At 41.4% G+C, this 21,817-nt stretch overlaps 2 protein-coding genes across 2 annotated transcripts; both read left to right on the forward strand.

Moving 5' to 3' along the window:
• The first annotated feature begins 74 nt into the window (after nt 1-74).
• LOC137904843 (solute carrier family 22 member 21-like) lies at nt 75-5,918 on the forward strand. Its single transcript, XM_068749051.1, has 10 exons — nt 75-392; nt 523-626; nt 1,533-1,687; nt 1,904-2,075; nt 2,545-2,686; nt 2,796-2,890; nt 3,092-3,306; nt 4,436-4,618; nt 5,233-5,368; nt 5,611-5,918. The coding sequence occupies exons 1-10, from the start codon at nt 75-77 to the stop codon at nt 5,630-5,632; spliced, it is 1,542 nt and encodes a 513-aa protein (XP_068605152.1). The 3' UTR covers nt 5,633-5,918.
• A 2,719-nt stretch (nt 5,919-8,637) lies between these two features.
• LOC137904759 (solute carrier family 22 member 21-like) lies at nt 8,638-13,448 on the forward strand. Its single transcript, XM_068748963.1, has 10 exons — nt 8,638-8,979; nt 9,079-9,182; nt 9,994-10,148; nt 10,375-10,546; nt 11,362-11,503; nt 11,644-11,738; nt 12,345-12,559; nt 12,658-12,840; nt 12,983-13,118; nt 13,319-13,448. The coding sequence occupies exons 1-10, from the start codon at nt 8,638-8,640 to the stop codon at nt 13,335-13,337; spliced, it is 1,563 nt and encodes a 520-aa protein (XP_068605064.1). The 3' UTR covers nt 13,338-13,448.
• The last annotated feature ends 8,369 nt before the right edge of the window (nt 13,449-21,817 follow it).

Raw genomic sequence — 21,817 nt, forward strand, 5'->3', positions numbered from 1 at the left:
GCTTTAAGGGCATAGGTTCGACTCTTCTTCAGTCACCTCAGGAAGTTCTCCGGTCCGTCCAGAGTTCGGAGACAATGTCGGCTGCAGGAACCGAAGATTATAACGACCTTACGTCTTTTCTCGGAGACTACGGGCTCTTTCAAAACTTAATCATCGTGATGCTCACCCTCAGCGCGGTTCCGAGCGGATACATGACGGTGATATTTGTGTTTATTTCGGACGCACCAGAACATCGCTGCAAAGAGTCGATCGGCTCCACCCAGAACAGCAGCTGGGCCGGACCGGACAGCTGTTCACGGTACAAACTGAACCGCAGCTGGGAGGAGACGGAGCAGTGTCTGGATGGATGGGTCTACAGCACCGACAGATACACCGCCACCATCGTTTCAGAAGTAACTTTGTTTGCAGCGCTGGGTCCTGACTTCCTCTCCCTTTCATGACTTCCTCTCTCTTTCATGACTTCCTCTCCCTTTCATGACTTCCTCTCCCTTTCATGACTTCCTCTCTCTTGTTTTCCTGCAGTGGGATCTGGTGTGTGAAAATGCATGGAAGGTCCCCTTCTCAACGTCCTTGTACTTCGTGGGCGTCATGGTTGGATCCTTCGTCTGCGGTCTCCTCTCGGACCGGTGGGTGTTTAGTGGAGGAGGACGCGGCTCTGCGTCAGAAAGATCCGGTTTATTCAGTCACAATTAAATCCTCTTAAAATGCTGCGTAATCGCATATTATGTCGTTTAACAGTATTTGCATGATTGGGCCTGTGCAGCACTTTAATACTGTACATTGACCGATTTTATTCCGCGTTTCCGGTTTGCGAATCACGGGAGTGACTTTCACAGCTGTCTCCGGGCGAGAGGCGCGCCCCCCCAGCGCGTGAGCGGGGCGCGGTCACGCGTACATTCGTACAATTAGATTTGAGTAATTCATTGACCTACATTGCATGTTTTTGGTTGTGGGAGTTAACCGGAGAAACCACACGCAGACAGGAAGAACGTGCAAACTCCACACAGATGGGGATTCGAACCTGTTACCTTCTTGCTGTGAGGCGACAGCGCCTTCCCCCTTTCCATATAAAAAAATAGATTTTTTTTTTTTACATGTACTGTATGCGCACATATATATGTACTTCAAACCGAATAAAAAGATATAAAATAAAGTAAAATAAACAAGCATGACTCAGTTCTGATTAAATATTTAATAAAAAAAACAAAACTGTTGCACAGGTTTATATTTAAACCCAGCCAACACCAATATCAATAAAGACATTTAAAAAAAAAAGGAATTTCGCAGTGTGAGATGTTTACGTGATAATTTTAAAACACACAACACTTCAATATTTTATATACATAACCTTTCAGTCTCTCCATAACACAATTTCTACTTTAGTAGAAATGGAACATAAACTAAATTCATCTCTCATTGAGGCTCAAAACAAAATAGCTTTTGTTAAATCTAAAAAGAATAATAGCAACTATAACTAGTGATCATTTTGATGATTCCAGATGGTCTGAAAACGTTTCATTTGTGTCTTGAAGGTTTGGCAGAAAGCCGGTGTTTTTCGCCACCATGTTCTTGCAGGCTGTCACTCCATTGATCCAGGCTGCGTCCGTCAATTGGATCATGTTCTGTATTTTCAACTTTCTCAGAGGACTTGGGCAAGCACCGAATTACAGTGTGTCATTCATACTGGGTGAGACGTGCGCTTCTATCGTCTCGGAATACCTGCATCTTCCTGGTGTGACGTGTGTTTCTTGTTGAGGGACAGCGGTATGTTTACCAACCAGGCAGGCAGCACAAAGTAACTGAATGATCAAATGAAGGAAACGTTGAATTCAAAGTAACTCTTGGACAGTTTTATGTATTTGCTCTCATGTCCCCTGTTTTTCTTGTTCACCCTCGTCTTCAGGGTCTGAGATCCTAAGCAAGACAGCCAGAGTCACCTTCAGTGTGTTGGGCCATTCTGGAGGCTTTGGGGTCGGTTACGCCTTGTTGCCGCTCGCAGCATACTTCATTCGTGGCTGGAGGATGCTGCTGGTAGCTTCTGCCATCCCACCGCTCTTATTCCTTCCTATGTGGTGGTAAGACGTTGTCTGATGAATTGTATTGGTCCATCTATTGTCTCGTGTTTTTTTTGTCTTTGTATGTCTCTGTTATAACTTTTATTTTGAATTGTGCTGTCTCCTGGTGAGTGCCCTCATTGCAAGTGTACTTTGTGACTTTATTTAATTGTAATATGGCATGATGTATAAAATCAGATTGTTTCAAACTCATTGGTTTGATTTAATTAAAACAGCATATACATGGAAAAAAAGACAACTATACAAAAGCCAAAAACTGGAAAATAAAAACTAATAATAGTCCATCATCAGTACTTTAAACAATTTTTTTTATTAAATTCATTTTTCTTAGATCATCAAAATTTGTACAGTAAAGCCATCCACTTGATTCTTTTAGTTTTGTTCAAATGTTTGCTATCATCAACTTACACTTGCAAAATAATAATAATTCATGTGTTCAATGAACTTCTGTCTCTCAACTGGTGTTCAGGGTGATTCCTGAATCTCCACGTTGGCTTCTGCAGAAAGGCCGGGTGGAGGAGGCTGAGCTCATCATCCGTAAAGCTGCTAAAATGAACCGAGTCCCTGCTCCTGAGGTCATATTCAGGACTGGAGAGTATTTGGAGCTAATGGTATTTAGTCTTTATTTAGTCCTCATGCTGGGAAAGCTTATCTAAATTATAGTAAACATTTGGTACACATTGTCACTGTTCTTTGTCTTCTCATGCATGTCTAATACAGCAAAATATACACAAAGAGAAGAGGAGACACACTTACATGGACCTGATACGAACCCCTGACATGAGGAATATTACAATTCTAGCTGTTATCATGTGGTAATGCATCATCTTTGTTTGAACTTTCCTTAGTATTAAGTCATTATTTGTTTATGAGCACATTTAACCTCTTTTACTTTCATTGTAGCTTCTTAAAAGTGACTGATTTATTTTGCTAGTGTGAGCATTTTGGCACGAGTGTGAAGAGAAGTAGAACACATTTTTTATTGTCTTCCATCTTTATCTTTTGATGTTCTGCAGGATCTGCATCTCCATGGTGTACTATGGCCTCTCTCTCAGTACCAGTAACTTGAATGGAGATCCCTACCTCAACTGCTTCTTCTCAGCAGCGATAGACCTCGTCGTTTATGTCGTCATTTGGCTGGTGATCAACCGTGTGTCTCGACCCACTTTTGTTTCCACCACAATGATGTTCTGTGGCGTCATGCTACTGGTCACCCTGCTGGTTCCTGAAGGTCTGTCCTCCAAAAGTAGAGCATGACTAAAGCAGAAATCTCTGAATGGAGTAAATTATGTACAGTAATACCTTAACATATGAGTATAATTTGTTTCTGGCTCATAAATCGCTCGTATGCCAAATTAATTTTTTACATATAAAATAACTGGGAAGTTTCTCTACCTGTACCGGCCGTATAAAAGCACTTAAATCAACCCTAATAAAAATGGGGGGTGATTTATTTTAATTGCTGTAAAGATACACACACACACTCGCATAGTGATGCAATAAATGATCTACAGTATTACTGTAATATAAAATGTGGATTTATTATGAGTTTGACCTTCGAGACAGACGATAGCGGCTAATAGCAGCGTGTCATGCGAGGAGGTGGGGGTTGGACGGTACGGAGACGCTTCATACAGTAATTGTACTTTACATGTACACACACTAAATACTTTTTATTGTTTTGTCCCTCAGGGGGCAATTTGGTTTACAGCAGTTACGCTTTCTAACTGTAGTCTGCTGCTGGTCGCCGCGTGCGCGCGTGAAGCCGGGGATCGAACCCCCAACCTCTCGATCAATCTCGATCAATCTCGATCTCGATCATAGGACGTCCCACCGGGAGGAGACCACGGGGAAGACCCAGGACACGCTGGAGAGACTATGTCTCTCGGCTGGCCTGGGAACGCCTCGGGATCCCCCCGGAAGAGCTAGAAGAAGTGGCCGGGGAGAGGGAAGTCTGGGTTTCCCTGCTTAGGCTGCTGCCCCCGCGACCCGGCCCCGGATAAGCGGAAGAAAATGGATGGATGGATGGATCATAGGACGACCCTCTCAACCACCTGCGCCACCATCGCCCCCACATACATAAAGTATTTAGTATTGTACATATCGTCGATGTACTCCGTTCGTACCGGCGTGCCAAATCACTTACACGGACACTATGGTCACGTCTATCAATCATTTCATGCTTCATCTCCAGTGGCATCATGCCTTTTTTTCTTCTCATTTATGCTCGCGTCTCAAAGCAAAATATTAGCTTTGAATAGGCTGGCTCGTAACAGGGAACGCTCGTCTGTCGAGGTATTACTGTTTTTATATAGCCATAAGTCCCTTTTTTTATATAAATAACAATGGTCTTTTCTCAGACATGCCTATATTGGTTCTGGTGTTTGCCTTGGTGGGAAGGATGGGAAGCACCAGCACTTACACCTTCACCTGGGTGTTTTCAGCCGAGCTCATTCCCACTGTGGTCAGGAACATGGGCATAGGGATTGCTGTAACAGCTGCACGCATAGCCATCATTTTGCTCCCCTACATCATCTACACAGGTAAGTGATTTTTTTTTCATGGTGGAATTCACCATTGGGTTGTCTGTGTAGGACAGGAACAGTCCGTATCACTTTGTCCAGGTTTGTGTCAAAATTATTGGAGCTCGGTAGAGGGACATCAGCCATCATCATCCGATCATATTGTGATCTGTCTGTTGACCTTTCTGCGGTGGCGGAGGTTATAACATGTAGAAATATAGATTTATAAGGACTTTTTTTTTTTTAAATTTACGACCTGATAGCAGAGATGCTATAATGACTGCATGCCAAGAAAGCTGGGTCTGAAACAAAGGGTCTCCCTGCTTGACGCTAAAGAGCCACCCGCTTGCAGCTGTTACGCTCCTTCTACTCCCGGCATATGGCCACTAGCATGCACGACAGCTGTGTTAGTGCCAGCACTGAATGCTCCTGCCAGCACTGAATGCTCCTGCTTGTCCAGTTTTCTGCGTTGTTTCAGTAGACTTTGACTTGTAGGGGGGGGGGGGGGGGGGAATAAATGTTTTTGCATCCTTGCATCAAAATGTGTTTTCCGTACAAACCCTGTGATTACTGTACTACCAGTGTACATAAAACAAATCAATGACAATTCATGAGCCTGTTATGTTTTTGTCCAGGTGTCTACAGCAAGGCCGTTCCGTACATTGTTTTTGGAACAATCAGCGTTGGGACTGCTGCTGTTAGCATGTTGCTACCAGACACCAGAAACAGCAAACTTCCTGACCTTATCAGCGAGGTCCGACCAATCAGAAGGTACGTCACTGTGTTTATATATTATATTATGACTGCTATTATTATTTTTTTAAGAAATCTGTAATCATAAAAGACCAAAAACTCTTGTTGGATCAACTGAGCTTTTCGTGTTTTATGATGATCTACATTTTAAGAGTTGTTTTGTTTTATCTGCCTCCCTGCTTCTCCTCGTGTCTTAAGTCAGATAGGCTACAAATATTCTCTGTTTTATCTGACTCTCTGCTTCTCTTTCAACCTTAAAGGTGCTGCTGCCCAAATAAATAATGCCTTCTGAATGGGGATGTATGTGTTGTTGCTGATGCATTGAGTTTCCCTTTGCTGGAACTTTGAGGTCTGAGTCAACAGTGAGTTGGTGACTCTTATTCCTTCTTCAATCTTATACTGCTGCTAGTACACACCTGTGCAACCACTCCGGGTGCTGCTGATGTGTCTGTACTTGTATGGTTTTTGTATTTTGTCATTAATGTTAGATGTAGCACGACTTCACCGAGAAACGTTCCTAGTCTGTGAACCCTCACTGACCATGGCAATAAACCACTTCTGATTCTGATTCTGATTCTGATATGTTCTCCCACTTTAAGGTTGAGTTGATGATGATGATGATGATGATGTAAGAAATTTCACTAACTGGCATTGTGAAGTTGGCATCCTGTGATGGGACCACATTGAAATTTGATGAGCGCTTCAGCACAACCCATTCTTATTCAGATGTTTGTGAAGGCAGACTCTATGGCTAGATTTTATACATCTTTGGTAATGGATCTGGATGAAACATCTGAATTCAATGATTAAGAGAGGTGTATCCTAATAACCATAATGTGAGATCTACCACTGCCTTTTTGACAACATTATCGAATGCCATTTGAAAAAATGTCAAATATATATTTCTTAAAAACGTTACTTCATTATGATTTTTTTTAATTATTTTTTTTGCTGGCATGTGTTTGCTAAAATTTACCAAAATGAGGAATGCTATAAATGTGGAAATACTATTGCTGAAAGACAATTTCCTTAAACCAGCATATAGGACATTCAATGACACAAAACTGTCACCAGTTATTTAGATCTGAAGAAGCCTCTTGGATGAGAGATGACATGTCTTCAACCAGTCTAATGCAACTCCAGATGATTCTCTGCCTTGCTGTTTGTGATTTACCTCCACCTGGGTGACTGAGAACCTGCACAGACACAAAACTGTTTTAATACAAATTAAAACAACTGGTGGCGCAGTGGGTGGTGCTGATGCCTCATAGCAAGAAGGTTCTGGGCTTGATTCCTTTCTGTGCAGAGTTTGCATGCTCTCCCCATGTCTGCGTGGAATCTCCGGCTTCTCCCCACCGCAAATTCTCCATGAGTGTGTGTGTGTGTTTGTTTGTCTTTTTTGTGCGGCCCCGCAAGGAGCTGGCATCTCATCCGGGGGTGTAGCTTGCCTCTCGCCCGTAGCCAGCTGAGATGGGCTCCAGCAACACACGTGACCCGCAAGGTGGATGAAGCTGTTTCTTGTCTGAAACACCAAAATAATGTGTTATAATGATATTTAATTATTACTATTTTAATCCTCTAAAAATCTGTTGCTGTTCTTGACAGAATGAGAGCAAGGTGGAATTCTCTTTGCCAAGAATGATTGACAGTCAGACACTCCTCTGGGCTCTGATTGGTGGTTTAAATGTGCCTTATTATTTGTTATTGTCTTTCCTCAATACAATTTACCTCTACTTAATTTTCTGTCTCCTGTCTATTCATTCACCGCACAAACAAACCTGGTCTGTATTAAATAGATCTGAGTCATCACATATAGAGTTTGTAATTATTCAGAGAACTAGCAACTCTCAACGCTGAACCATGTGGCCGGTGGTCAATGATCAATCGGTGGTTTTTTATTCTGTTTGTAAAGAAACTGCCTTTTACTTTAACTTGTGTTTAAGTTTGTGTATTGGACTACCGATTGAATTTGGCTGCAATGACAGGACTAGAGTTCACTATCCTCAAAGTTGGTCCTTGACTTCCCTGAGAAGCAGGCAGGGCTGAGTAAAGGCACCAGGGCAGCAAGGTGGCGCCAAGTGTATTGCTTAAGGATATATTGACATGGACACGTGATACATTACTCATTTTGCTTATTTGAACAGACTGTCAGGACCAAAGCAGGTGAGAACCTGTTAAGCATATTTAATAGCATGAGTTAGTAAAGCCATGTTTCGTGGCCTATGCAGTGATGTCATGTGGCATGTGCCTGCGTGTACCTGAGTTATTGTGAGCGGTCTGCGTATGTTTTCCAGACGAAAGACACATGGAGGTGTGCTGTCCTTTTCTCCGGTGAATAATAAGTACTAGAGGTACTAGCTAACCATTTTGGTGACTGAGTAACGCAAAGACTGCGGCAGGAATGCCTGACGCTACAGAACCCAAATGCATGACAGTAGAGAGGAAATCCGGAAACTTAGCTTTATTGTCCAAAACCGGGTAGTCAGTCCAAACCAGCAGACGAATCCCAAGGGGCAGGCAAAGAGACGGAATCAAGCAGGGTCAAAACACGGGCGACCAATTTGGAATGCTGGAAGGTAGGAATCATCACTAACAATCTGGCAGCGAGGCGTGGCATCGACAGAGACTAAAGATAGTATGGGCTGATTGGAGGTCATGACGGGAGCACAGGTCATGGGAGTGAACTGTTTGCAGGAGGAGGCTCTGAGAAGACAGGAAAAAAACACATGCCCGCATCAAGCTGTGGCAGAGACAATAGCTGGCGTCATAGTTAAAATACCAGTTTATCAACAAGTAACTCCTGCACCGAGGATAAAACTCAGTCTAACACAATATATGAATCACGAACCAGGCGCTGGGAACTGACAGCCAGCGGAGGAGGTCAGAGCAGGATAAACAACTGAAATTAACCTGAACAAACCTGCGTCAGTTTGCAATTACCGGTGACAGAGGAACTGGGTCAGGACGATCTCAAGAGACACAAAGAGAAGATCATACGGACAGGACATAATGGTGAGCTCTTTCTGATAGCAAAAGCGTAATCTGACATGGAAGCGGAGTTGCAGAGAGGCATAGCTCTGTCCTGCAGCCCGAAGGACTGTGAATAGAGCACCCTCTCGGTGCAGCTATAGTTTGGACACAATTTCCAAAGCAAAAGCTAAAGACTTTGAACATCGTACGTCCTTTCTTGGCATACAGAGGGAGGGGCCTTAAGGACATAAGTTCAACTCTTCTTTACGCAACTAACCACCTCAGAGAGTTCTCCAGTCGTCCAAAGTTCGGAGACAATGTCGGGTGCAGTACCTGAAGATTATAACGACCTTACGTCTTTTCTCGGAGACTACGGACTCTTTCAAAACTTAATCATCGTGATGCTCACTCTAAGCGTGATTCCAACTGGATACATGCCAATGATAGTGGTTTTTATTTCGGATGCACCAGAACATCGCTGCAAAGAGTCGATCGGCTCCACTCAGAACAGCAGCTGGGCCGGACCGGACAGCTGTTCACGGTACAAACTGAACGACAGCTGGAAGGAGACGGAGGAGGAACTCGGCAACGACACGGAGCAGTGTCTGGATGGATGGGTCTACAGCACTGACCGATACACCGCCACCATTGTTTCAGAAGTAACTTTATTTAGCTGATATTTGACAGCACTGTGTCCTGACCTAGACTCTCTCTTTCATGACTCACTCTAAAAGTTCATCTCTCCTGTTTTCCTGCAGTGGGATCTAGTGTGCGAAAATGCATGGAAGGTCCCTTTTTCAACCTCCTTATACTTTGTAGGCGTCCTGGTTGGATCCTTTGTCTGCGGTCACCTCTCAGACCGGTGGGTATGACAGATCAAGTAGAGTCTTGGATACTACACTGTAAAATGTTTAGCATCTAACAACTTTATTTTTTAGCTCACACTGTGAATGCACACATGCATATAGTAAGCTGGTATTTTCAGTAAAAAGCACCAGCACGACTGGTTTTACTCTCCTATACCGGACCAAAAATATCCACGCCACACTGTTGTTGTTGTTGTTTTTGCTCCCATTTTTCTTGATCTGAACTCAAAGATCTAAAAAACATTTTACATACACAAAATACCATTTCTCTCAATTGTTGTTCACAGATCTGTCTCATCTGTTAGTGAGCACTTCTCCTTTGTTGATATGATTCATCCCAGCCCACAGGATAAATAATGCGGCAATGTCTACGTTAGGCATGGCAAGAAATGTCACTGAAATATTCGGTTTAATAACACAGCACAACGCAATAGCTGTGACGGGTTTTGAGGGAGTGTGCCATTGGCATGCTGTTATTAAATCTATTTCAATACAAGTGATGGTCATAGTTCAGATTATAGACATTAAAAGAAGAAGAGGTGTATCCTTTGGAACTCACTTTATACTGAAGTGCAGTATTTGCATATTTGGAATTATTAGATTATCTTCAAAGAGAAAGCCATAAGGGTTGAAAACAGGCCTCTGATAACTCGCTGTTCTACTTCTACGACTTCTACTGGTGCTGGCATTATCAACCGCAATTAAACATGAGGGAATGTGAGACAGAGTAGAATAACTAGCTGATCATGAATTAACATGTTATGATGTAACTTCACTGTTTCCTATTTTCATTTTTCTGTCTTACAGGTTTGGCAGAAAGCCTGTGTTTTTCTCCACCATGCTCTCACAGGCAATCTTTCCTTTGATCCAGGCTGCCTCCGTCAGTTGGGTTATGTTCTGTGTCTTCAACTTTCTGAGAGGATTTGGCCAAGTAGCCCTTTACATCGTGTCACTCGTACTGGGTGAGAAAGGCTCAGATGCCCTTCTGTCAGCCTAAAAAGAGGGCATAGTCTCTCCAATAGCCTTCTGATGTGAAGCGTGATTCTAGTCTTGTGACAGTGGCAGGTTTTCCCCTCAGACAAGCTCTGTAAAGTAACGAGTTTTTGAATGAAGCATTGGATTCAATCGTAGACCGTTTTTATTAAATGCATGTCCTCTCCCTCCTCTCTCGATCCTCTTCTTGATCAGGGACTGAGATCCTAAGGACGTCTGCCAGAGTCACCTTCAGTGTGTTGGGTCATTCTGGAGGTTTTGGGATCGGTTACGCCTTGTTGCCGCTTGCAGCATACTTCATTCGTGGCTGGAGGATGCTGCTGGTAGCTTCTGCCATCCCACCGCTCTTATTCCTTCCTATGTGGTGGTAAGACGTTGGCTACGAAGCGTTATTGGTCTATCCCTTTCACCTGTTTGTGTCTTTGTATGCCCATTTTTTCCTTCAAGACTTAAATCAATAGTAATTTGAAATAATGCATGAAACAAATTATTATTTTCATCATTTTGATTTAGGTCCATCATTTAAAAAAACATAATTTTGATTAATTAAAGCAAATATGCACAAACCTAAAGAAAAAAACTGACTCAATACAGGACAAGTAGAACACTAAAACTAAAAAAGAAAAAGAAAGATTTGTCGGCTTTAATTTTAAATTTAGCTTTTTTTGTCCTCTCTGTTTTCTATGTTACTGTCACTGGGATGCCAGTTGTCCAGTTTTCTGTTTTTTTTAACATTTTTGCAATAAAAATAATCCAATAGCACAATAAAAATAATAATATAATAAAAATGCAAAAGCATTTCATTTGTGTTATTGTAATGTAATTTCTTCTGACTGCAGATGGAAAGTAGGCTTTGGCTAATTCTGGCATATTGACATTTACATATTCATTAATATGCACTGTCCGGTTAATAAAATAATCATAATAATATCCAACGTCAGTACATTTTAACATATCAAATTTATAAAGAGCAAATCTTATCATTATTAGTGATGATAGGACTCTGTCAAACAATTTGTCACGCAAGTCAACATTAGTGCAACACAATGTTCGGTATTACTCAAAACTAGATCCACCGTGTCTGCGCTGCTGCTCAGGAATGTCGTCTGTCTCAGTGTCGAAGGTGAGCCACAGACGAAATGCGGGTTTCTGTTCAACTTCTGTCTCTCATCTTGTGTTCAGGGTGATTCCTGAGTCTCCACGTTGGCTTCTGCAGAAAGGCCGGGTGGAGGAGGCTGAGCTCATCGTCCGTAAAGCTGCTAAAATGAACCGAGTCCCTGCTCCTGAGGTCATATTCAAGACTGGGGAGTCCGTGGAGCTAATGGTATTTATTGTTCATATTTACCTTTCATGCTGTGGAAGTTGTTGAATAAAATAGTGTAGTGTCGTTAACAGCTGGTAACAGCTTGTCAAGTGGTTGCACATTGTCATTGTTCTTTTTCTTTTCATGCATGGCTGATACAGGAAAATAGATGTGAAAAGAAGAGGAGACACACTTACATGGACCTGATACGAACTCCTGACATGAGGAATATTACAATTCTAACTGTTATCATGTGGTAATGCATCATCTTTTCTATGTTTGTACTTTGCCACAATCCATGCTATTCCAACGTTTCGACTAGTAATGTCCCGGTCAGGTTTTTTTTTTGCCTCCTTGTCATTTGATTTTGTACAGATAGCAAGTCCCGAGTCGATACTTCTATAATACATAAAAAAATTAAAAAAAATAAAAAAGAGTTATGAAACATATGCAGGATGTCCCTTATGTTTTATTCTATTCATCTTACTTCAACATTTTACTCTTAATTAAACAGAGCACTGTTTAATTAAACAGTGCATACAAACTCCACCCAGAAAGGAAACAAACCTTTCTGGGTGGAGCTTCCTTTCTGGGTGGAGTTTGTATGTCTTCCATGATTTTGTGTGGGTTCTCTCCTGGTTCTCCGGCTTCCTCCCACCTCCAAAAACATGTAGCTTTGGTGATTTGGTCACAACAAGTTATCCGTAGGTGTGAGTGTGAATGGTGGTTTGTTTGTCTTCCCTTTCATGAGGCACCACAATGAGCTGGTGCCTCATGCAGGGTGTACCACGTCTTTCTCCCGTAGCCAGCTGAGATAGGCTCCAGCACATCTTCATTTGGTCTTCATTTTGTTTCTCTGCAGGATCTGCGTCTCCATGGTCTACTATGGTCTCTCTCTCAATACCAGTAACTTGAATGGAGATCCCTACCTCAACTGCTTCTTCTCAGCAGCGATAGACCTCACCATATATGGCGTCATTTGGCTGGTGATCAACCGTGTGTCTCGACCCACTCTTCTTTCCACCACAATGATGTTCTGTGGCGTCATGCTACTGGCCACCCTGCTGGTTCCTGAAGGTCTGTCCTCCAAAAGTAGAGCATGACTGAAGCAGAAATCTCTGAAACCTGTAGAGGACACAACGTATTTATATAGCTGCACTACGGCTTTTTCTCAGACATGCCTACAATGTTCCTGGTGTTTGCCTTGGTGGGAAGGATGGGAATTAGTGGTGGCTTTGGCTTCATCTCAGTGTTTTCAGCTGAGCTCATGCCCACTGTGGTCAGGAACATGGGCTTAGGGATCTTCTGTACAGCCGCGCGCATGGCCCTCATCTTGTGTCCCTACGTCCTCTACATCGGTAAGTGTCTTGATTTTTGTATGTATTATTGTATGTATTATTGTATTGCTATTGCAATGCTCTCTCCACCTATAGCACCACTCCCGTCCATTGTAGCATTTTTTTTTAATTCAGTCTAAAAAAATAATAATTCTGTTTCCAGGTGTCGATAGCAAGATCGTTCCGTACATTATTTTTGGAATAATCAGCATTGGGGGTGCTGCTGTTATAATTTTTCTACCAGACACCAGAAATGGCAAACTTCCTGACATTATCAGCGAGGTTAGACCCATCAGAAGGTACGTCTCTGTGCAAAACATTATTACGACTAACACTGCATCGTGAAATGGAGCAGCATTTTCAACCTTTAATGATGGTGACAGGTTTAAAACCAATAGCACTTATAAGAAATCTGTTTCATTCTTTGTTTATGACAGTGTACATTTTAACAATGACTTTTTGATTCATCTGAATCTCTGCTTCCCTCTATATCTTAAAGCTGCTGCCGCCGAAAATAAAAGGCTCTACAGGCCAGTCAGATGCAACTGAAGGCTACAAAAGATATAATCAACTCCACCGTCTGCTGAGAGAATCTAATGCGGCAATAGCACGAATAGCAAAAAAGAAGAATCAACTGGACTTGTTCAAGTTTGATTGAATGAATGAATGAATGATTCGTTTATTTAACAGGGACAGCGCACATTAATAAACATTTCTGTCAATGTGCCAGAATTAGCCAAAAGGCTATTTTTCATCTGTTGTCCCTGGACAGAAATTCCATGGCCCCAAAATATAAATACATATGAAATAAAATTAATAAAAATACAGATATACAATAACCACATAATTAAAAACTATATCAACTAAAACAATTTCAAGTAACAGTAAAACTTAATGTCTATTAACTAAAATTTTATAAAGCAACTAAAATCATAAAAAACAGGTGACAGTAAAAAACAACAAATTAAACAGCAGTTTCTCTCAGTGACGACACAACTGTGTGCTAATGAGCCATTCCTTAAGGTGAAATTTAAATGCATTACAGCTCTCAAGATTTCTGACGATAACTGGGATAGAATTCCACTCATGTGCAGCTTTAAAGGAAAAGGCAGATTGACCAAATTTGCTTTTCCTGAGTGGGATAACACAGTCCCCTCTTGCAGCACCTCTAGAAACTCGATGTGTGGCAGTTCTTACATCCACAAACTGTCCGAGCGGAGGAGATGTTAAACCATTAATAATTTTATACATCAGACATGAATTTATATATTTAATCAAATTTTCCCAGTTTAACAATTTGTATTTATTTAATATTGGGCAGTGATGAAAATATGCTGGTTTTTTGTCCAGTATTTTAAGCGTTTGTTTGTACAGAGACTGCAGAGGTATTAGAGTAGTGATACTGGCCTGCGACCAGGTTGTTAAGCAGTAAGTGATATGCGAAAGAATCATAGAATGCATATACATCAACGACGCCCCTGTCGACATGTAATCCCGAGTGAATCTAAAGTTTGAGAGACCGAATTTAACTCTATTACAGACCTTTTTAACCTGTTTTTTGAAATTAAGTTGTGAATCTATAAGGACTCCAAGGTACTTGTATTCGGAAACAATCTGCAGTCTTTCCCCCAAAACAAAGACATCTGGGTCAGCACCAGAGCACTTTGTCTTTGAGAAAAACATGCAGACCGTTTTCGATAGATTTAATTGCAAACAGCACTGCTTCAGCCAAGTTGTTACATGAACCATGATGTCTGTGAGTTCTTCAGCAACTTGTGTAGTACTGCTACCAAAAACATAGATAACCGTATCGTCAGCATACATTTGTAAGTCGATGTCAGGACAAACAGAAGGTAAATCATTAACATATAAAGAGAACAGCAATGGTCCCAGGACAGAACCTTGAGGAACACCTGTAGACTGACCTAGAACAGCTGATTGATGGTTTTGTAGTTGAACACACTGAGAACGGTGTAATAGATATGATTCTAACCATCCAAGTGTGCGCAGTGAAAAATTAAAGGTAGACAGTTTAGACAGGAGGATTCTGTGATTGACAGTATCAAACGCCTTTTTCAGGTCAAGAAATATTGCTCCGACAACACCACTTTTATCCATTAAAGATTTGATCCTTTCAACAAAAAAACAGTTTGCCGTTTCAGTCGAGTGTTTGGCCCTAAAGCCAAATTGCATTGGATGCAGAGAAAACGGGCCAGTATTCAGATAGCAAGTTATTTGTTCTGCTACCAATTTCTCTACCACCTTTGACAGTGTCGGGATTATACTAATAGGCCTATAGTTGCTAGGCAGCAGAGGATTTCCACCTTTAAATATAGGAGTCACAACTGCCTTTTTCCAAACACTTGGAAATTTTCCCTGGGAGATTGAAAGGTTAATAATTTTGGTTAATGGATAAAGTATTGATGAACTGAGCTCTTTGAGCATGACTGTGTCCAAACCAAAGACATCTTTTGCTCTTGACGTATTTAACGATTGAATAATTCTCCTAACCTCCATTTCACTAACATTTCTTATACTGAATGCTGGTTCATTTGTGCTTATTGTTCTGATATTTGTTTTGCCATCAGGAAAACATTGAGCAATCGTGGACACAGAGTCAACAAAGTAATGGTTGAGAACCTCTGTAATTTCAGACGGACTATTTATGATTTTTCCATTTATTTCAAGTTCAACCAATTCCTTTACTTTATTGTGATTTCCTGTTAAATATTTCAAGTGTTTCCAGACAATTTTACTATTACCTCTTGCTTTTTCGATTATAGTTATGAAATAATCTGCCTTTGCTTGTCTAATTTTATTGATCACTTTGTTCCTCATCATTACAAAAAGATGTCTGTCATGGCTAAGTTTAGTTCTGATTGACTTTTTTAAGGCCCTGTCCCTTTCTTTCATAATTTTTAAGATATCTGCATTTATCCAAGGGACGTTATTTTTCCTATTTCTATGCCTCAATTTACAAGTATGGTTTATAATAGTGTTCTCTAAGCTTTTTGAGAAAGCATTGCTGTCTTCTTCCAGGTCTATCCCCTGCAACATGTCATCCCATTCAGTATGTAGAATAGCATTTGTTAATGTCTCCATTTTAGTTTTAGGAATACCGAATGATTCATGTTTTTTTATTAATGGATTAAATCTTTTATTTGTTAGTTTCCTGACAACAATAATGAAGTTATGGTCAGACATGCCAGTTAACATGTTCAATGATTTAGGAATCCTATCCGGTCTATTGCAAAATACTAAATCGATTTGCGTACTAGAAGAATTGGTTATTCTTGTAGGTCCATTGACTAGCTGCACCAGGTCAAATTGATCTGTAATCTTTTTAAGGTATTTTCGAGATTTTTTGTCCTCCCAATTAATGTTAAAATCTCCCATAATAACTACTTCTTTGTTAAAATTACATTCTCTAAGTAAGTTCTCAAATTTTTCATAGAAATTACTCTTTGATGAGGGAGGGCGATAGATCAGTATAAGAGCAAATGACATTTGTTGTGACAAAACTATATTTATGCCAATGCACTCTAATTCTTTGCCATTTGACCATTCTATTTCCTGACACTGAATGCAATTGTTGACGTAGATCATAACGCCGCCTCCCTTTGAGCTCACCCTGTCTCTCCTGTAAATGTTAAAGCTAGGTACATTAAGAGCTGCTGATGGGGTAGATTCCTGGAGCCAGGTCTCAGACAAACAAAGGTAGTCTAAGTTAGAGTCCAGCAAAAGATGATGCACCTGCTCACTTTTAGATTTAATGCTGCGTATATTCAAATGCCCTCGGCTTCATTATAGGATCCCAAACTGTTCTTGAATGATTTACAGTCTGAAAGACTTTCCACTTACGGTTCTTCGTGATTGCTGAGTTTACTCGTGTCTTGTTTACAATCTGTTCAGGAGCAGCTACCTGGTCACGCCTCCTTAGAGTCCGTTGTGATCCATCCTCCCCAAAACAAGGGGCATTCATAGAACTGATTGTCACAGCCTCATTTAAAAGACCACAGGTTATAGGCGTGGCTTGAGGAGCAGAAGATGGAGGAGGTATCCGAGGGATTTGGATTAAATTGCCCTGATGGGCAGCAGAGGGGCGAGATGAAGCACGTGCTGAAGTTCTGTGGTTGGAGATAATGGTGGAGATTACAGGGTTTGGGCAGCAGGGGGAGCTGGCGATGAGGACCGGTGATGGAGAGGTCCCTGAGGAGGAAGAGGGGCCATCAGAGGCCGGCGTGGTGACCTGTGCCGTCAGTGGTGTGGTGGGATAAGGAGGTGCGGTCAGTCAATGATGGGGAGCTGTGGAGACTGCATGGGAGATGTTCAATGAGAGAGCACGTGTCCCCTGGACATTTCACCTCTCATCCAAAAGGCTTCTTTAGTTCTGAGAGACTTATAGAAAGTTTAGATACGTATGCTCCTGTTGGAACAGAAAACAAAGAAGGGACCGAATCCACCAAGGCAATAAGATTTCCCAGGAGCATTAGCATTTCCTTTATGAATGCTAATTCTCCCCGGCAGCCATGAAACCTGACTAATGAATGGAGTCGTTAGCATCCAGGTGTGGTTTGGGATTGTGGGGACAGAGATCAGTACTGCATTGTATGTTGCTGATAGATGGTGTCTTAATTCTCCTCCTCTGTTCAGGGATGTTTTCTTTTTTGTTTTTCTTTTGTTTCTCCAGTTGGACACAAAAATTTCTTCTTTAAGGCAAGGCAAGTTTATTTGTTAGGCACATTTCATGCACAGCATCCCAATGTGCCTCACAAAATCACATGCAAAGCATAAAATCACGACATAACAATAAAATAAAGAATTATTAAGATATAAAAACAAAAAATAAAGAATCTCAATTTGTATAAGCACAATAAGCACGGCCAAACAGAATGGTCTTCAGCCTGGCTTTAGTGTGGCTGTACTCATATACAAGTGCACCCTCTGCTGAAAGTGAATCAAACTGCAAGACCTGTCATGAGAAAGGTTTTAAAGACGAGCACACGTGGAGAGCACCCGCACTTAATAGTTAACTGTAATGTGCAAATAGACAGTATAACTCATTTAGTGCCACATGCCACCAAGTGTTATGAGTGGGACACCATTTCTTTTCTGATATCCTTCTAACAGTTGAACCACAATGCAATGCTTGCTCACATCATCAGTGATGTTCCCTTGGGTCATGCCGGTGTTTCGGGGCTTTAAACATCACACATCCTCACCCAGGCGACCCGACCGATCGGGTTTGACAGATTGAATGTCCAACCTGATCTCAAATGTGAAGTTCATTGGTTTTCAGTCCATGTAGTATCCTCAATTAGATAACAGCTTCTCCAATCACCAATTTCACAGTTCAGAACCTCCGTGTGTGTTGCACCAGTGGCTTAATGGTCTTATAGTCCTGAGGCTCTGTTATCAAGGTGTGTTGCAAAGGTGGAGCCATGAACACAGACCTTCACTGAGATGAGAGAGGTTTGCAGTTCTTTGGATCTTTTCTCTCTGTCCTTTTTAAATGAGCAATCACCACACCCTTATTGTGATTTTGGAAGGTTAGCCACTCCTGGGAAGGCTCGGTCTTGTTCCTCGTCTTCTGTGTTTCCAGATAATGTGTCTCATGGTGTATCTGTGGAGTTCCAGAGCCTTAGAAATGGCTCTGAAACCGTTCTTCCATTGGTGTGTCCTACTATCAAAAATGGATTCTTCTACAAATGGGTGATTTGATGAGCAGAGTAGTAATTCAGGGTAGTAATCAGACATGGGTGTGTCTAGTCCTGCTGCAACCAGATATTAATACAGTTTTGCAAGTTCTTTGGGGTTTTCTTTACTTAATTTCTAAGGCGTGAATAACTTTTCCTTTTACTATTTCTACTGTATATTCATGTTATATTTAGTTGATGGATAAACCTTTTGCCTCATTAAATAAAACTGTCATGTAAAGCATGCATTTTGTGTTTAGTCAGATTGCCCAAAATGTTCATTAGATTTTGTTTTGGAGAGCAACACAGTTTAGCATGAGATGGAAACTTTAAGCAGAAGAAATCAGGAGCAGGTCTAAAACACAGAATTATGTTTTCCTACATTTCCTTCCTACAGGTCCTCAGTGATTTGCATCATTAGTGTGTCAATAAAGTTAACACAATCATGTTTAAGCATCTGTACAAATGTATGAAGAATTACAAACAGAAGCCCGGTGGGGAAATGTTTGTCTCTGCCTTAGCAAGACATCATCGATGAGTCAAGATTTCTTTTTTCATCTTGCATCGATGGATGTGAAATATATTTATAATATACTGCATGTATGTATATATATAATATACATCTTCATCTGAGACGCTATCACTTCCCTGGCTTACCCCGTTTTCACCAGAAGAGGGAAGCATATTGGGTTCAATGCCTGGCACCTTTTTTTAAATTCTATGTGCTAACACACAGAAATATCAAAATTCAAACGACACTGATTATGATGTGTTTTGAGAATACATTTCTGCCACACATTTAACTCATATTTACACTGACTGAAAGCGAGAGCAGGACAGCGAATGGTGAGACCTCGTTTTAAATAGCAAACACACAGATATTTCTGTTTGACTCGTATTGATTGATATTGAAAGGCCTCCTTTCTGTCAACTTTAGGCTGAAAGCGTGAGGCTTTGAGCGCGGAGAAAGGCATAGTGTTGCGGCGTGTGTGGAGACAGTCTGAGCAATGTTGACGGGAGGGGGGGGCTGCTGCAGCAGAAAAACAGCAAAGTCTGCAGTCATTAATATGCAAATATGCAAATGCAGGGCAATTAAGATTGGGCGTTTGTCAGAGGCTCTTTGATTGCTAATGAATTCAAATCTGAAAGAAAGGAGATGGGCATGATGATCCAAACATGAGGGGAAAGAACAGGACGGCTTTGTGCTTTTCCTTAGGAGAAATAAAATCCGAATGAACGAGGGGTTTGTAGAATGTGCAGCGTGTCCTTCTCAGACCACCACAAGAAGGTAAAGAGCTTTTTGTTATTTCTCCTGTTTGGAGACATGCTCATGTATCTTATTTGGGGGGGGGGGGGGGGTATATACAGTATGTTTATGTATATATCTTTGTGTTGGCAGCGTGCAATGGATCCCAAATTGTGTTATTTCTACATTGTAGTCAAACATGGGAGGGCTGCAGTTCACGCATGAGCAAACACTGCTGTTATTACTGGTTCAATAGTCCCTTGACACTTATACATCTTCCTCCCTGGCAAGTGGAATGGGTATATGTGTACGAAGAATAAAAGCAAATTACATTTTGGTGAAGAACGGGGGGAAACAGCTGGTCTTGTCGCTTTACAGCATTAAGACATTCTCATAAGGCTGCAGAATTTGTCAGGGGGGCCACAGCGAGTCACTGACTATCAAAAGCATGCTAGGATAGTAGGCTGAGCATTGTTTGTGATAGTCTAAACAGAAGAAGTGTGCCTCAGTTAAATGGATCCAGTTGGTCCTGATTGTAAGCACAAATACTCAAGCTAATGTATTTGGAATGTGGCGTTAGCAGCTGATCCCAGGCCTGCTCTGTCTGGTGTGTGAAGAGCAGTGGCGTTCATGAGTGTGTTTGTGTGTGAGAGCAGGGGGGGGGGGGCTGTATTTTTCACAGGAAACAGGAAACCCAAAGTCATAACAGGATGCCCCAGGTTTTTATACTGTACCTGATGCGTGGGTGGCTGCATGGGGGTAACCCATTTACAAAGATCTAGTGCTTATCTAGATGAAGAGAGAACCTCGGAAAGCGTAGGTAGAAAGGAGGGGACACACTTGAGGGTTAGGAAAATGGATTTCTGCTCTAAATATAGAATCTTTTGTGTCGAGGGCCCTGCCGTATAACCTTGATGTTGTTTTGCTTCCATGCCGTTTGTCCTACATTTTAAGACAACAAAAAAACAAACATTGTTTTGATGTTGTCTGTAGCGCTGCAATGTGATCACTTCCATGGCAAATACGTGTGCCTTCCCTCCCCAGATGTGCTGGAGGAGCTTTACAAGAGAATCTGTGACACGAGACCTGTGTTGTCAGAGAAAACCCTGATCGGCTCACGCTGACTGAAAGCTCCTAACCCCGTGGCAAAAATCATAGGAGATTTTTTTGATTTAACCGCGTCGGCCTTAAACAATAAAGTCTTTTCACAGCCTGGTGAATTTTCAGAAATGTATTTAGTTATAAAAGGAAAGCAAAGCAAACTCCAGCCCCAGTTTTTTTTAATGGCATACCGGTTTGTGTTTGAGTTCCATGTGTGCAATGCATGCTGAGCATGTTTGTGCGTGTCTGTTTGCGAACCACAAAGTGGATGGCTGAGTTTTCTCGTAAAGGCCGGCACAGATGTGAGTTAGGTTGTTTCCCCTCAAACCGGTTGAGGTTTTCTTTGGAGAGTCTCAAAACAAACACTCGCATTAACTGCAGCCTTGTTTACACAACCACCAAGGTACAAGTCGTGAAAAACAGACGTTTTAGTGAGCTTGATCAGGCATCGCGCTTTAAGCGCAACACTTTTGATTCTGGTTAGACGGACTTAAACCTCTATATTGTTATTTCTTCTGATTAAAAAGACTCAGTGGTGCATTTACACGTTTTGAACTCAACATAGTATTCTTATGTATCACCCAAACAGCGGTGCTGTCGCAGCTAAACTGAATCAACTACTGGTAAAGGTAAAATATAAGAGACGCTAACCTCCATGAAAACATTTGTCATCACCACATTCTCATCTGATGATGAGCTTACGTGAGGTCATTGCATTTTGTGAGCAGGTTAACATTTATATTTAACAATAGGTAGCCTCAAACAGAGATAGTTCAACACGTTAGCCAGCAATGTGTTGGTCCAATATTTATTCACCTGTTGCGTTAAAAACAACCTGTTTTTCTTAACATGTGAATGTATGACCTACAAAAATTCATCTATCAGGCCTTTGCAAATACATTATTTTAATTAAATATATATATTTGTAATAGTTCAGTCCTGATTATTATTTCCA

Source organism: Brachionichthys hirsutus, chromosome 15 (genome assembly GCF_040956055.1).
Source record: "Brachionichthys hirsutus isolate HB-005 chromosome 15, CSIRO-AGI_Bhir_v1, whole genome shotgun sequence".
NCBI classification, from domain to species: Eukaryota; Metazoa; Chordata; class Actinopteri; order Lophiiformes; family Brachionichthyidae; genus Brachionichthys; species Brachionichthys hirsutus.

What these genes read in the sequence shown, in the direction of transcription:
- LOC137904759 (XM_068748963.1), top strand. Translation starts at nt 8,638, where the DNA reads ATGTCGGGTGCAGTACCTGAAGATTATAACGACCTTACGTCTTTTCTC. An exon ending in GGGAGTCCGTGGAGCTAATG is followed by an intron (nt 11,504 to 11,643) that starts GTATTTATTGTT and finishes TGGCTGATACAG; the next exon opens with GAAAATAGATGTGAAAAGAA. An exon ending in ATTCTAACTGTTATCATGTG is followed by an intron (nt 11,739 to 12,344) that starts GTAATGCATCAT and finishes GTTTCTCTGCAG; the next exon opens with GATCTGCGTCTCCATGGTCT.
- LOC137904843 (XM_068749051.1), top strand. Translation starts at nt 75, where the DNA reads ATGTCGGCTGCAGGAACCGAAGATTATAACGACCTTACGTCTTTTCTC. An exon ending in CAGTGTGTCATTCATACTGG is followed by an intron (nt 1,688 to 1,903) that starts GTGAGACGTGCG and finishes CCTCGTCTTCAG; the next exon opens with GGTCTGAGATCCTAAGCAAG. An exon ending in TTATTCCTTCCTATGTGGTG is followed by an intron (nt 2,076 to 2,544) that starts GTAAGACGTTGT and finishes ACTGGTGTTCAG; the next exon opens with GGTGATTCCTGAATCTCCAC.